The sequence below is a fragment of the Chelmon rostratus genome, chromosome 15 (assembly GCF_017976325.1).
Source record: "Chelmon rostratus isolate fCheRos1 chromosome 15, fCheRos1.pri, whole genome shotgun sequence".
NCBI classification, from domain to species: domain Eukaryota; kingdom Metazoa; phylum Chordata; class Actinopteri; order Chaetodontiformes; family Chaetodontidae; genus Chelmon; species Chelmon rostratus.
This window is the reverse complement of record NC_055672.1, coordinates 11,428,657-11,441,086: the sequence shown is the minus strand read 5'-3', so window position 1 is coordinate 11,441,086 and position 12,430 is coordinate 11,428,657. Positions and strand designations below refer to the sequence as shown.

General features: G+C 46.3%; 1 protein-coding gene across 5 annotated transcripts in view; it reads left to right on the top strand.

Moving 5' to 3' along the window:
* The window catches only part of rps6ka1 (ribosomal protein S6 kinase a, polypeptide 1), a 52,393-nt gene that overhangs the window by 37,714 nt on the left and 2,249 nt on the right, over nt 1–12,430 (top strand). For 3 of the 5 annotated variants that reach the window (XM_041954500.1, XM_041954499.1, XM_041954502.1), the window contains exons 3-20: nt 5,511–5,627; nt 5,721–5,802; nt 6,838–6,918; nt 7,062–7,141; nt 7,263–7,369; nt 8,120–8,157; nt 8,602–8,744; nt 8,824–8,894; nt 8,980–9,068; nt 9,164–9,228; nt 9,365–9,467; nt 9,739–9,869; nt 10,321–10,446; nt 10,781–10,870; nt 10,993–11,151; nt 11,273–11,434; nt 12,125–12,201; nt 12,281–12,398. In XM_041954500.1, coding sequence (XP_041810434.1) covers nt 5,511–5,627; nt 5,721–5,802; nt 6,838–6,918; nt 7,062–7,141; nt 7,263–7,369; nt 8,120–8,157; nt 8,602–8,744; nt 8,824–8,894; nt 8,980–9,068; nt 9,164–9,228; nt 9,365–9,467; nt 9,739–9,869; nt 10,321–10,446; nt 10,781–10,870; nt 10,993–11,151; nt 11,273–11,434; nt 12,125–12,201; nt 12,281–12,398 — 1,839 coding nt within the window. Of the gene's footprint in view, nt 1–1,216; nt 1,297–2,258; nt 2,313–3,222; nt 3,777–5,510; nt 5,628–5,720; nt 5,803–6,837; nt 6,919–7,061; nt 7,142–7,262; nt 7,370–8,119; nt 8,158–8,601; nt 8,745–8,823; nt 8,895–8,979; nt 9,069–9,163; nt 9,229–9,364; nt 9,468–9,738; nt 9,870–10,320; nt 10,447–10,780; nt 10,871–10,992; nt 11,152–11,272; nt 11,435–12,124; nt 12,202–12,280; nt 12,399–12,430 lie in introns of those variants that run through there. The other 2 variants (XM_041954503.1, XM_041954501.1) reach the window with 2 other exon arrangements.

The window sequence follows — 12,430 nt, the reverse complement described above, 5'->3', positions numbered from 1 at the left end:
ACTCTGGACTCTCTCTCTTTTTTCTCCTCCCCTCTGTTCCAACAGCATGAGCTGTCACGCATTTGAAAACATGCAGGTGCCGCTGCTCCGTTTTCCAGGAAAGAGGAGAGGCTACAGCGAGAGACGGAGACAAATACATTAAACAGATAAATTGTCTTGTCTTCTTTGACTAGTGAACTTCTCCTTTGGTGTGCCATTGTGACGGCTCTTTCTCTCCTCTAACACATCCAGTCTGTTTTTCTAGGTCTCTGTTTTAAACCTCATGGTCAGGAGGAGCATGTCCGGCCTCCAGTGTACAGCTTCTTAAACCTTCTTGGCCTTTCCTGCTGTGATTGGGCAGTTTTTGAGCAGCAGGCCAGCCACCCCATCTCTCTCTCTCTCTCTTTTTTTTGTTTTAATTGATGTCAGAACCAACAGTGAGGTTTGCAAGAGGCGAACAATGTGAACATGCCCTTACTTGGCTAGGAAGCTCCTATCTCAGAGCCCTCTCTGGAGCCCCTGCTGCTGGACTAGCTGTAGACCTGCACTGGCCCCTTGTGTTTATCAAAGAGCATTACAGCACCAGGTCTGTCTCTGACAGAGAGGGCGTCTGCATTCTAGCTGTCAGAAAGACACCATTACTGAGGGCGCAGACTCATGCATTGCATTTGATTGAATTGCTTATCGTGCGGGAGACGTGCAGGATTTGTTGGAGTTCGGCCAGATGAGCTTCAAAAGGAAAATGCAAACTTCAAACAGGATTGACATTTTTTCTGAGACTCTTGTCAAGCGTGCATCAGCTTGCAATCAGTTTCCTCCCCTTCTCTGGGAACACCCGCGGTTGCCAGCAGAGGCTTTTGTAATCACACAGAGTGCCTAATTATGCAAAGTGAAGATGCTTTGTTCAACTTCATATCAAAGTGTGCAAAGCGGTTGATTTCTATGTGCTCCCGCGACAGCGCCTTTCCCCCCGTCTTCCTCTGTTCACTTCAGCGCTCTCTCTGCCCCTGCTTCATTTTCTTTCCCAATGAGAAAACGCCTCCTAAGAGCCACTTCCTGCCGCTCTGGAACCATTTCCATCCCCAGCCACATGGTCTGCTGCTCACATTCATTTTCAAAACTTCACTTCACTTCCCATTTTGGTGCGTGCGCGCGTGCAGATTGTATCTGTGGTATTGCACACAGAAAGTGTTGGCTAACTCGGACACAGCGGCAGTGCATTCGCAAGACAGAGCCTCACTGACACCAGTGACATGGAAGTATCCGCACACAGACATGTGGAGGCTCTTATTCCGCACCAAAACCCGCACACGAGAGGCAAGTGGCCGCTTTTTTGCATGTGTTTCTCTTTAACCTCCAGTGGATGTGAAGCGAGTGTGGGTGGCGCCTGGGTGATGGATGTGTTGGGGGCTGGGGGACTTGACCGGCGCTGCGGGCAGCTGTGTGATATTTTGGGAGGAGAGGAAGGGGTCTCCGTTTGTGCGGGTGGATGCGATGCTGAGCTGCCATCTTCTCAGCTGTGAAGTGCGAGGAAACGCAGGAGGACGTGTTTAACTTCCACCTCCTGTAGCCCTGAAACACATGCATGGCTTTAGTTTCACTGCTTTCATTGAAACTTGTTTTGGTGGCACTACTAGCCTAGTGTGTTAAACAGCCAAACTGTTCAGTTAAGCCATCTTAATGTGCAGAACGCAGTGTTGGCCTCCACCGTGTAGAGCCCATGGGCACCACCTTTAAATGACACCATTAAGCTGTCAAACGAGCACAGAGTGTTGTTTGCACTTGCTCATTTCTAGACAGATTTAGCTTCCACATACCCCCAGCACCTTCACGTGTGATACGTTTGGTGAAACTGAAACGGTTCTGCTGGGAAGCGAAGCTCCATGCCGATAGCCCCCCCCCCACACACACACACACACACACACACACACACATACAAACACACACATTTAAATTAGCGAGCAGTCGGGAAGTGAGATCGGTTTTAGAAAAGAGGAAGCGAGAACTAGGAGGAAAGAGAGCTTTCCTGTCACATTAGTGTAGCAACCATCACCGTGTGTGTGTGTGTGTGTGTGTGTGTGTGTGTGTGTGTGTGTGTGTGTGTGTGTGTGTGTGTGTGTGTGTGTGTGTGAGACTTGTACCTTCAAGTATACTTGAGCATTTGTGTCCAGTATTTCTGTAAAAGGGGACGTGACTGTTGTATTAAGGTTGACTTCGTGCAAAACCAAGTACATCTTCTGTTACTTATTTTAACTTAACACGCCCATCCTTCCCCTCAGAACGAGTCTCATATCACCTGGATAGAGAGGGACTTTGCCAGTATTAGAGTCCAGGTAAGCTCTGACCACCTCCACTGTGCAGCTGCTCTACATCAGGCCACACACTCCAGCTTACTGTTGCTTACAGTAACACCTCTGCATTTTATCCACTTTTGCCTCTCTGCCTTTCTGAAGATTGAATTGACCAATAGAAAAATGCTCAAATCAATCTTTTCCTCCCTCCGAGTGTGGACCGCAATGCAGTGTAAACCGATGTGTGTGTGTGTGTTTGTGTGTGTATGTATGTGAAAAATAGGTCTGCTCACCGCTTGATTATACTACCGGTTGGTCAAGAGAGAAGTTGACTCATGCGCTGTATTTGTACGGGTGCGTAATGGCCTATTCTCTCTTCGTAAAGAGGTTTAAAGAGCAAAGAGAGACGCAGGGAAGGAAAAGAGCGAGAGGGGGCACTTCAGGGCCAGCGAGAGCTGTTTTAAGAGACAGGATGAGCAGGAATAGACCATTATGAGAGGGACATGGCTGACCACAGACAGGAAAATCTCCGTCATCTGCAGGCAGGCTGACCCGCCTTTGCCCTGTCGACGCTGAGAGGGGGACACCTCATCCTCCCTCTGCCTGCCTCCCCTTTCCTCCAGCTTCCACTCTGTCGAATTGTGGGTAAAGGGAAGTGGCAAATAACTGGGTGTCTGGAGTAAAACAGTAATATGAGAGAAACATATGTTGCGACATATACGAGTTTCAACCTGGGCTGCATAAAAGCACTCTAGGTTTTTTTTTTAATCACTATTTCCACCCCCTCTTCCTCTTATTTTCAATTATTTGAATTGTCTGCCCCTCTCTCTCTCTCTCTGTTGAATAAATACTCTCTCTCTCTCTTAGCCGCAGATGTGTGTGAGCGTGTTTTTGTGTGACTTGTTGGGTGCAGGACTGTGAGAATAAGTGCAGGCTCTTCCTTCCTGCCCTCTTCGGTTCCAGTTCACTTCAGCTGCAGTCAGTCACTGAGGACGCGCAGGGCTAATCAGACCTGCACACAGAGGAGCGGAGAGAGGGAGGACAGGAGCCATAATGGAGGAGAAAATGAAGATGAAGAGTTAATAAAAAGTTATAGCAGAAGGCCCCCGCAGAAGGCCTCTGCAGAGAGAATAGATAAAGGGCAGAGGCTGAGAGCTTTTTCCATATTTACTTGCTGTCCGCAGAGCTAATCCTGACACGAGTGCACAAATGAGTCTGAAGTGTACTTGTGGCGAGCTGAGGTGAGGTTTAAGATGATTTATGTGCGGCGGTATGGTGTTTGCCTTGTTATGGACCTGAGTAGGATGATGAAGCAGAGGTTTGGGCAATGCTGACATGGAGAAGGACAAGAAGAAGTTCAACCTGAGCCGCCTGCTGGCCCTCTACGTGCGCAAAAAGAACAAAGCCCTGGCTGGCAGCCCCGCTCACTGTAACAGCTGCAGGTCGCCGGCTGCAACAGGCAACAGCGGCACTGACTCTGTACATGCTCCGAGGAACCACTGGACGGTAACGTGACACCCTCCTCATGTTGGCATCTTGATAAACCTTGGGTAGTCTCCAGGGAGCCGCTGGTGGCGTTAATGCGCTCATTTTTAAATGAACAAGCGGAGAAGTGAGGTTCGATAAGGCTGCAGAGTGCAGGCGAGGCTTGGTGCTCGCTCTTATCAGATGTTTGTTTAGAAACGAGGTGTAGCTGGTGTTCAACCAACTCTGGTTTCCTGTTGTCAAATTAGGTCCTATGCTGCTGTAGTGGCCTGTGGTGTTGCCTGTCAGTGCTGTTTTGTTGCAAGTCTGGCCTTATTCTTCCTGATTAATCGGCAGGTTTTATGATTATTAGCTAAATCATTTTATTCAGGGTTGAAACTGTTAATTATTTTCTGAATTATTTAAGTTTTTTTCAGTGATTCAAGTGCGGAAATGGTGAAAAATGCCGTCACAAGTTCCAGAAACCAAAATGTTCTCATGTTTGTTCTTTTATCTGATATGAAATATACAGATATTCAATTAATAATCTTTTAAAGTTAAAGAGAAGCAGCAAATTCTCACGTTAGAGAAGCTGGAACCAGAGAAAGTTTGGTGTTTTTGGTTGTTAAATGACTTGATTTGTCAAAATTGCTGTCAATTAATTTATGGTCCTCTGACAAATTAAATAATTCATTAGCACTAATTTAATCCCCAAAAAGTAATGAATAAAAATAATGACAAATGGCCATCATAAGTTCCACTTAAAGGCCCAGAGTGATGCGCTTTCATTTGCAACAGTCAAACAGCTAAACTCCTCACATTTGAGAAGGTGGATCCACAAATACATTAGATTTTTACTTAATAATGGTGTGCAACCACGGTTGACAACCAAATTCACCATCAATTCATTCTTTTGATGAATCAGTTCAACACTTTTTTAATCATATGATAATTTCAGCACCACTTCAGCATGTTTTATAAGCTTCCAGTGCAAGCTGTGCTGAGCGTCAGCCACATCGATTCAGATGTTTTTGCTGTTATTCACCGTGCATGAGGCGGGGGACAAATTCAAGGCAAGATGTCCTACTTACTAGTCTCAAATTTTGAAATCAAACCCCCAGGGTAGAAAAAAATGTCCCAGCACCAACCACGCTGTTGAATTTAAAATGCTCCCTGCAGGTAACTTCAGAGCTGTGCCTCACCACGGGCTAACGGCGTGAAACTCGCGGGATTGCGAGCGCAGAGAACTGAAAACGAGTCTCTACAAAGTGTTGTTGGTGCTCTTCTGTAGGGCGTTGGATGAGTTGTGGGTAGGGTTGCCACCAGGTCAGCAGCGGCGAGTGTTCATGCGGTGGAGTTGTCAGCAGCTCCACCCTGTAAAGAAGAAGCTGCCTCAGAAGCCGCTCGGGGTTGCACGGCTTGTGTCCAGGAACGCAGCAGCGAGGCGCTGCAGGCGTGTCAAACGCACCGCGGCGTTTAAAGCCGACAGTTTGCTTGTAGCGTTGCATTGCCAGGGACTCCTTAAAAACAAGTCACCACCGGGTGCAGTCACTCTCACTCTCACACTCACATCTCACAGTTTACTGCGCTTCCTCTTTCTGAGGTATTATGTTGTAGTGCTATTTACAGCAGGAGGCACTCCTATGAAGGAACCACTCTGTTCTCTCTGACACCTTCAATCATCACACACATGCAGTACCCTCACTGTTTTAGCCATTTGTACTTGTGATATCTGACAGCTTTATTATGCTCTCCCCTCTGTTTTGCTCTCTTCAGGATGACGGAGAAATCAAGGAGATCAACATCACCCATGTGGTCAAGGAGGGCTCAGAGAAGGCTGACGCCTCTCAGTTTGAACTGCTCAAAGTCCTGGGACAGGGATCCTTTGGCAAGGTGACACTCGTGCTCCCTCTGCTGCTCCTTTTCTCGCCCTTTCATGCTCTCAACCCCTGATCTGACAGAACACGGCGTTGCTGCTCATTGCAGGTGTTCCTGGTGCGAAAGGTGACCCCTCCCGATGCTAACCAGCTCTACGCCATGAAGGTCCTGAAGAAGGCCACGCTCAAAGGTACAGTAGCCTGCCACGTGTCTCAGCAGCGGATCTTGTGGTAGAACAGATGAAGTGACAAATGTTCCCTTGTCACTGCGTGAATTATGTTTGACAACAAGTTTGAAAAACAAAACATTTGCTTCCTCCAGCTTCTCAAATATGAGCATTTGCTTCTTTTCTCTGTTGCTTCCTGGTTTGAGCATTTTGAACCTTAAGCTCCAGGAGATTGTGATGAGCATTTTTAAGCTATTTTCTGACATTTTATTGACTAATCACTTAATCACAGATTAATACATAATGAAAACAATCGTTTTCTAGTTGCTTTTTCCATTCCCATTTCAAAAAGCTTTCTCTATGGCTTTTGTGGTGATTTCATCACCTCTTTTCAAGTGGCGGGGTGTATACCTTTCCTGTAAGTCACAACAGTGGAACTGTGTTAGACCACCAGAGCTTGCAGTGGGGTTTTTTTTCTTTTTGCTTGCGCACACAGGTGGTGAAATTGTCTTGATAAACATCAGAGCTTCAGATTGTTCACACACACATTTTTGGTTATTTGCATGTCTGCAGACGTACGTTCATGTTACATTCAGTCAGAGCAGAGCGTGCTCAGCAACATGATGTATTTACCATGCTGGGGAACAGCAAAAAGACAACTTATCATCATGCTGCATGCACATCAGTGCATCACCAGACTGATTGTGCAGAACGTTAGTTTGTTTGTGCAGCGTTTAGTTTGTTTGTGTTTGTTCTGTTTTTCATCCGAAACTTGAAGTCCGACCTGAGTCTGTGCACGGCCCGACAGCCTCTGAGACTTAAAGATTTAAAGCAGCAAATATTGATCATTTATTATGCAGCCGATTAAAAGCACAATTTCTGCAAACTGATTCGTCCACGCCGTTGCTAGGCTGCAGTGAGTAAAGTGAAAGTCATTGGAAGGCTTTGTCAGGCTGCTTTTCATTTTTACATCCATTTCAAATATGACTTTTTGAAGTGACACATGGGTTAAAGATTTCTATATACACACTAAACTCCCTGCTCTTATTGGTCCTGCAGTAAGAGACCGTGTGAGAACCAAGATGGAGAGGGACATCCTGGCAGACGTCAACCATCCATTTGTTGTCAAACTGCACTATGGTGAGTCAACCTGAAGCTTTATTTCACTTTATTTCCCAAACCTGGATGCACTGATTCCATGACTTTCTTATTGCTTTAAATTCCAGACATTTTCCTGATTAACGATTGAGTCAGAATTGGTTGAAACTTGTTTGTATTTGTAGCATTCCAGACTGAAGGGAAGTTGTACCTGATCCTGGACTTTCTCAGAGGAGGAGATCTCTTCACAAGACTCTCCAAAGAGGTGTGATTCATTGGATTTGCATGTTTTGCTGGCCTGGCCTCAGACTAGCGACCATCTCATTATTCTCCATCGGCTCACCCGTGTCGATGTTATTCTTTCTCGCTGTCCTCGTGCTGCCCAGGTGATGTTCACAGAGGAGGATGTGAAGTTTTATCTGGCAGAGCTGGCGCTGGGACTGGACCACCTCCACAGCCTGGGCATCATCTACAGGGACCTCAAACCTGAAAAGTAAGAGCAAATGGACACAGCTGGACGCACAGAAGCAACAGCAGCACATATCAACAAATGCATATTTGATGAGCTGCACTTCCTGGACCCAAAACCATCTGCAAAGCCGGAGTCTTGTTCCTAAAACTTGGGACAATTTTACATTTGTAAAGCCAAACCTCAGGGAAATAGTGAATTAATAAATGATGTAATAGCCAAGAACCTAGACCTGAAATTAAAACTAAATCTAACTAAAGTTATTGTCCTGCACTTTAAAGATAGTTTAAAGACCTGTGAAATTTTCAATGCACTTTAAACATTTCTTAGAAAAATGTGTTGTGTGTGTCCCTCAGGCCTGACACACATTATGAATGCAAACCTACTTCATTAAACAGCTGCAAAGCCTTTTTAAGTTTGGAACCCTGCGTTGTTTACATCAGCTCGCGGTCTTCTTCTTCTTCTTCTTCTCCATTTTAATTGGCGCATTACTTCTTTTTATGGTGAATTACTGACAGCAGTTGTTCACACGCATTCCTCGACCGCCCAACTTCCCCCGCACTTGCGTGCACATAAACACATGACACAAACCCAGAAATGAAAACAAGGCCGTACAGTGCAGCGAGGGATCAGAGAGTCATCGGGGCGCCGTTGAGCTGTGGAGGTGATTGGTGTGTTTTGCCGGTGACGTCTAGACTCCAGCAGAATGTGCAGAATGTGACGTTTTGATGAGTTCACACCTTCGAAAACATTTAAACGATGCTTTGTTTTTAGCATTCTCCTGGATGAGGAGGGACACATCAAACTCACAGGTGAGTCTCCTGTTCTCTCTCTCTCACACACACACACACACACACTTTCCTCTCCTCTACCTTGTTGACCTTCATTACTCACAGTGGGGAAACAGCCTTATCTTGCTGACTCCAGATATCTGCAAATGAGCCTGCATCTGTTCAGGAAGTTAATTATTACACTTCATTTTCTCTGTTTATCTCTATCGCCATCCACAATCACCGGCATTTATTTACCCGCCGGGTCCTGCCACCTATGAACCGAAGGTGACATTAGGAGGCTACAGAGGGGCGATATGACACGTCACACTAAAGAAGGCAAACGAGATAAAGCTGAAAACAAGAGATTCATATTGAACATAGTTCTGCTGCTTTTACACATCAAATTAAAACAGTGTTTATTATATTTAATTGTCAGTATATTGATGATGTATTGCTAACTATGTCACATGGTGTGTTTTACAGATTTCGGTTTGTGTAAAGAAGCCATTGATCATGAGAAGAAAGCTTATTCCTTCTGTGGCACTGTGGAGTACATGGCACCAGAGGTTGTGAACAGGCAGGGACACACCCACAGCGCCGACTGGTGGTCATTTGGAGTACTAATGGTGAGCAGGAAGACATTATAGTAAGTACACTACTGCATGTATGTCTGCATAGATTACAGTTGTATGTTCTGTCTCCCAGTTTGAGATGTTGACCGGAGCGCTGCCGTTTCAAGGGAAGGACCGCAAAGAAACTATGAACCTGATTCTGAAGTGAGTGTCACACACTGCCGCAGTTTATAAATGATGTCTCTCGATATCTGGTGGCATCATTTGAGCTGTGCGTCTCTCCCTGCAGGGCGCGTCTGGGGATGCCTCAGTTCCTGAGCGCAGAGGCCCAGTCTCTGCTCAGGGCTTTGTTCAAGAGGAACCCCGCCAACAGGCTGGGTTAGTATCAGCTCGTGAACGTGGCTTCCACAAATGGCAACAGATACGCTTCATCCTGCTAACTGTTGATGTATTTCTGTTTGGTTTTTTTGCAGGATCTGGTGCTGACGGTGCAGAGGAGATCAAACGCCATGGTTTCTTCTCCACCATAGACTGGAATGTGGGTGACAGTCAAGGATTATTTTAATGCTATGCACAGGAAGAGTTTCATTTAGAGCAACCGTAGGTCGAGATCTTTGAGGGCGGAACACCTTCGGCTATGTGGCGCAATTAAGAGTCTTTGTTTTTCCTTTCAGAAACTCTTCAGAAAAGAAATGAAGCCTCCATTCAGGCCGGCGGTGGCGCGTCCGGACGACACCTTTTACTTTGACTCCGAGTTCACCTCCCGCACCCCTAAAGGTCAGGCTCTGTGTCTGTTTCCTATCTGGTTTCCAACCCTGAAAGCAGCTCAGTGGACCTGTTATATGCTTCCTGTCTCAGCTTAAAAAAAAAAAAAATCAATGCAGGATGAAAGGTGACGATTACAGCATCAGTAAGATGCGGTAACACCTGATTATAGCAGCACTCGTAAAAATACATAAGCCTGACAGTGTGGTTTGTCGCAGTGGCTTATTTGAACATCTCTAACGTGACTTCCCTTTTTTTAACACTTTTCCTCATTATCGTCCAGACTCCCCTGGCGTGCCCCCAAGTGCCGGAGCTCACCAGCTCTTCAGAGGCTTCAGCTTCATCGCGTCGACTCTGTTGGAGGAGGAAGGTTCGGTGGAGCCAGTCAATCCCCCGCCACACCCGGTGGTCCAGGTCAGACTTCAGTGGTTGCTTCACTCTGCTTTTCTGCACACGAACTAACAACATTTACATTTAAGTGTAAAACTGGGGGGATTTCCCTCCACACAGCTTTCATTTATTTAAGGACATCTGATGCACAGCTAGCTGTAGCAGTGTGATTGCTCTCGCAGTTGGTGATGACATGAAAGAGGGAAAGAAAGACAGATGCAGTGTGCGAGGTGTGTGCAAGGCGGGAAGAAGAGGAGGCTTAACCCAGCACATGGCTTCAGATCCTGTTTCATGCCTGGCAGGAGCGCTAATTAACTCTGTGTGCTTGATCGAGACAGACAGTTAGAGAGAGGAAAAAAAGCTAGAAAAGGATCCAACTCTTTCCTCGCAATCCACCGACATCCCTCCGCCTTGTTAGCTCCGTCGCTCCTCCACAGCTTCACCTCACCACCGCTCCTCAACTCTCCCTCTGCAGCAATTACACGGGAAGAACCTGCTGTTCAGCGACGGCTACATATTGAAGGAAGACATCGGCATGGGCTCCTTCTCTGTCTGCAAACGATGTGTCCACAAAACCACCAACACAGAATACGCTGTCAAGGTGCGAATACACACACACACGCATCAAGAAAAAGAGTCCTGGGACACATGCCTGGAAAGTGCAGCAGCACACAAAAATCACAGCTTTGTCTTGTTATATTCGCTCAGTAATCCTCACATACCACTTAGGGAAACTTTCCAAATTGCATTAGAGTCAGAATCTGCTTTCTTGGCCAAGTATTTGTGCACGTACAAGGAATCTGACTCCGGTTTAAATGCTGCACTCAGTGTACTTGCACAGGAAAAAAGACTGAATAATAAAAGAAATTCTAAGCACCAAAATTATCTTCGATAAAGAGATAATTTATCTTAAAATATGAGCTTTGTGTTTGCAGATGATTGACAAGACCAGCACAGACCCCTCTGAGGAGATTGAGATTCTACTTCGATACGGACAGCACCCCAACATCATAACGCTGAAGGATGTGAGTCTAAAGACACAGGCACTTACACCACACTATTGTTTGCCTCGGGCACCAAGTGCGGCGAATGTCACCGTCGGAGATGTGATACTATGTGTGTGTGGTTGTGTGTGTTCCTGTCTCAGGTGTACGACAACAGTAAGCAGGTGTTCCTGGTGACGGAGTTGATGCGCGGGGGAGAGCTGCTGGATCGGATCCTCAAGCAGAAGTTCTTTTCGGAGAGGGAGGCCAGCGCTGTGCTTCACACCATCACCAAGACCGTGGAGTATCTGCACTCACAGGGGGTGAGGACCACTGCAAATACGCTTGAGCTTATGATATGTTTACATACAGGCTTCAGCTTTCTGTCGCTTTACTTCATTGTCCCTCTTTTATAACTCCATCCCACCTTCTTTCATCCTCCAGGTGGTGCACAGGGACCTGAAGCCCAGCAACATCCTCTACGTGGACGAGTCAGGGAATCCAGAGTCTATCAGGATCTGTGATTTTGGCTTCGCGAAGCAACTGCGTGCCAACAACGGCCTGCTGATGACCCCATGCTACACTGCTAACTTTGTAGCTCCTGAGGTGAGTCTGACGCCTCAGGAGTAGCAGAAGCTGTGCAGAAAGCGATGAAAGTGGCAATCTCGAGGGTGACGCCTGTAGTTACTGGCGGCAACAACAAATCCAGTTTAATACTACAGGTTGCATTTTCATTATAATAAAGAATTCAGGCAGTAGTTAGCCTTTTTTCCATCATTCTGTGAGCGGCATGAGTGTGAAAGCAGCAGCAGGGCACAGTGGTTACCTTGCTGAGAGGTTGGAGGTGTGCAGCTCCTCTGTGGCTGCTCCTTCCATTACCCCCTGCAGTATTTCAAACTCGTCTGCCCTTAAAAAATACCAAAAATGAACGATAGCCGTCAGTGTCAAATTCACTGACAAACCTTGCAGTTCCTGTGAGGACTTCATAATAAAAATCAACTCATGTTTTGCCAGTTAAACACTTTTTTTTATTTTGAAGCTGCAGCAGGAAATGTTTGGTTTGCATTAGCAGGAGCTTAATGTGGCATTTTGTCTGGGAATGTCCAGACGGACGCAGTTTGTGATATTGTAAATATATAAATATCACAATGCTGTCATCAGTGGCCCATGGTCTCCATCAGCATTCGGCAATTTATTTAGATGAAAATCTTTGAGATTATAACCCAGATTAAACTGAAAACATTACAGACATCGGAATTAAATGTGAAATGTGTGTTTCCCTGGACTTCATCGCAGGTGTTGAAGCGTCAGGGCTACGACGAAGGATGCGACATCTGGAGTCTGGGAGTCTTACTGTACACCATGCTGGCCGGGTGAATACCGACACCTTTTTCTTGAGCAGATTTGTCTCCCTCGCTGCCCACCATACTCACTCTCTGTGTCTTCCACCAGTTTTACTCCATTTGCCAACGGACCCGAGGACACCCCGAATGAGATCCTGAACAGGATAGGCAACGGCCACTTCAGTCTGACTGGAGGCAACTGGGACACCGTGTCCGACGCCGCCAAGGTAGAGCCATAAATCTGACTGACTGATAACTG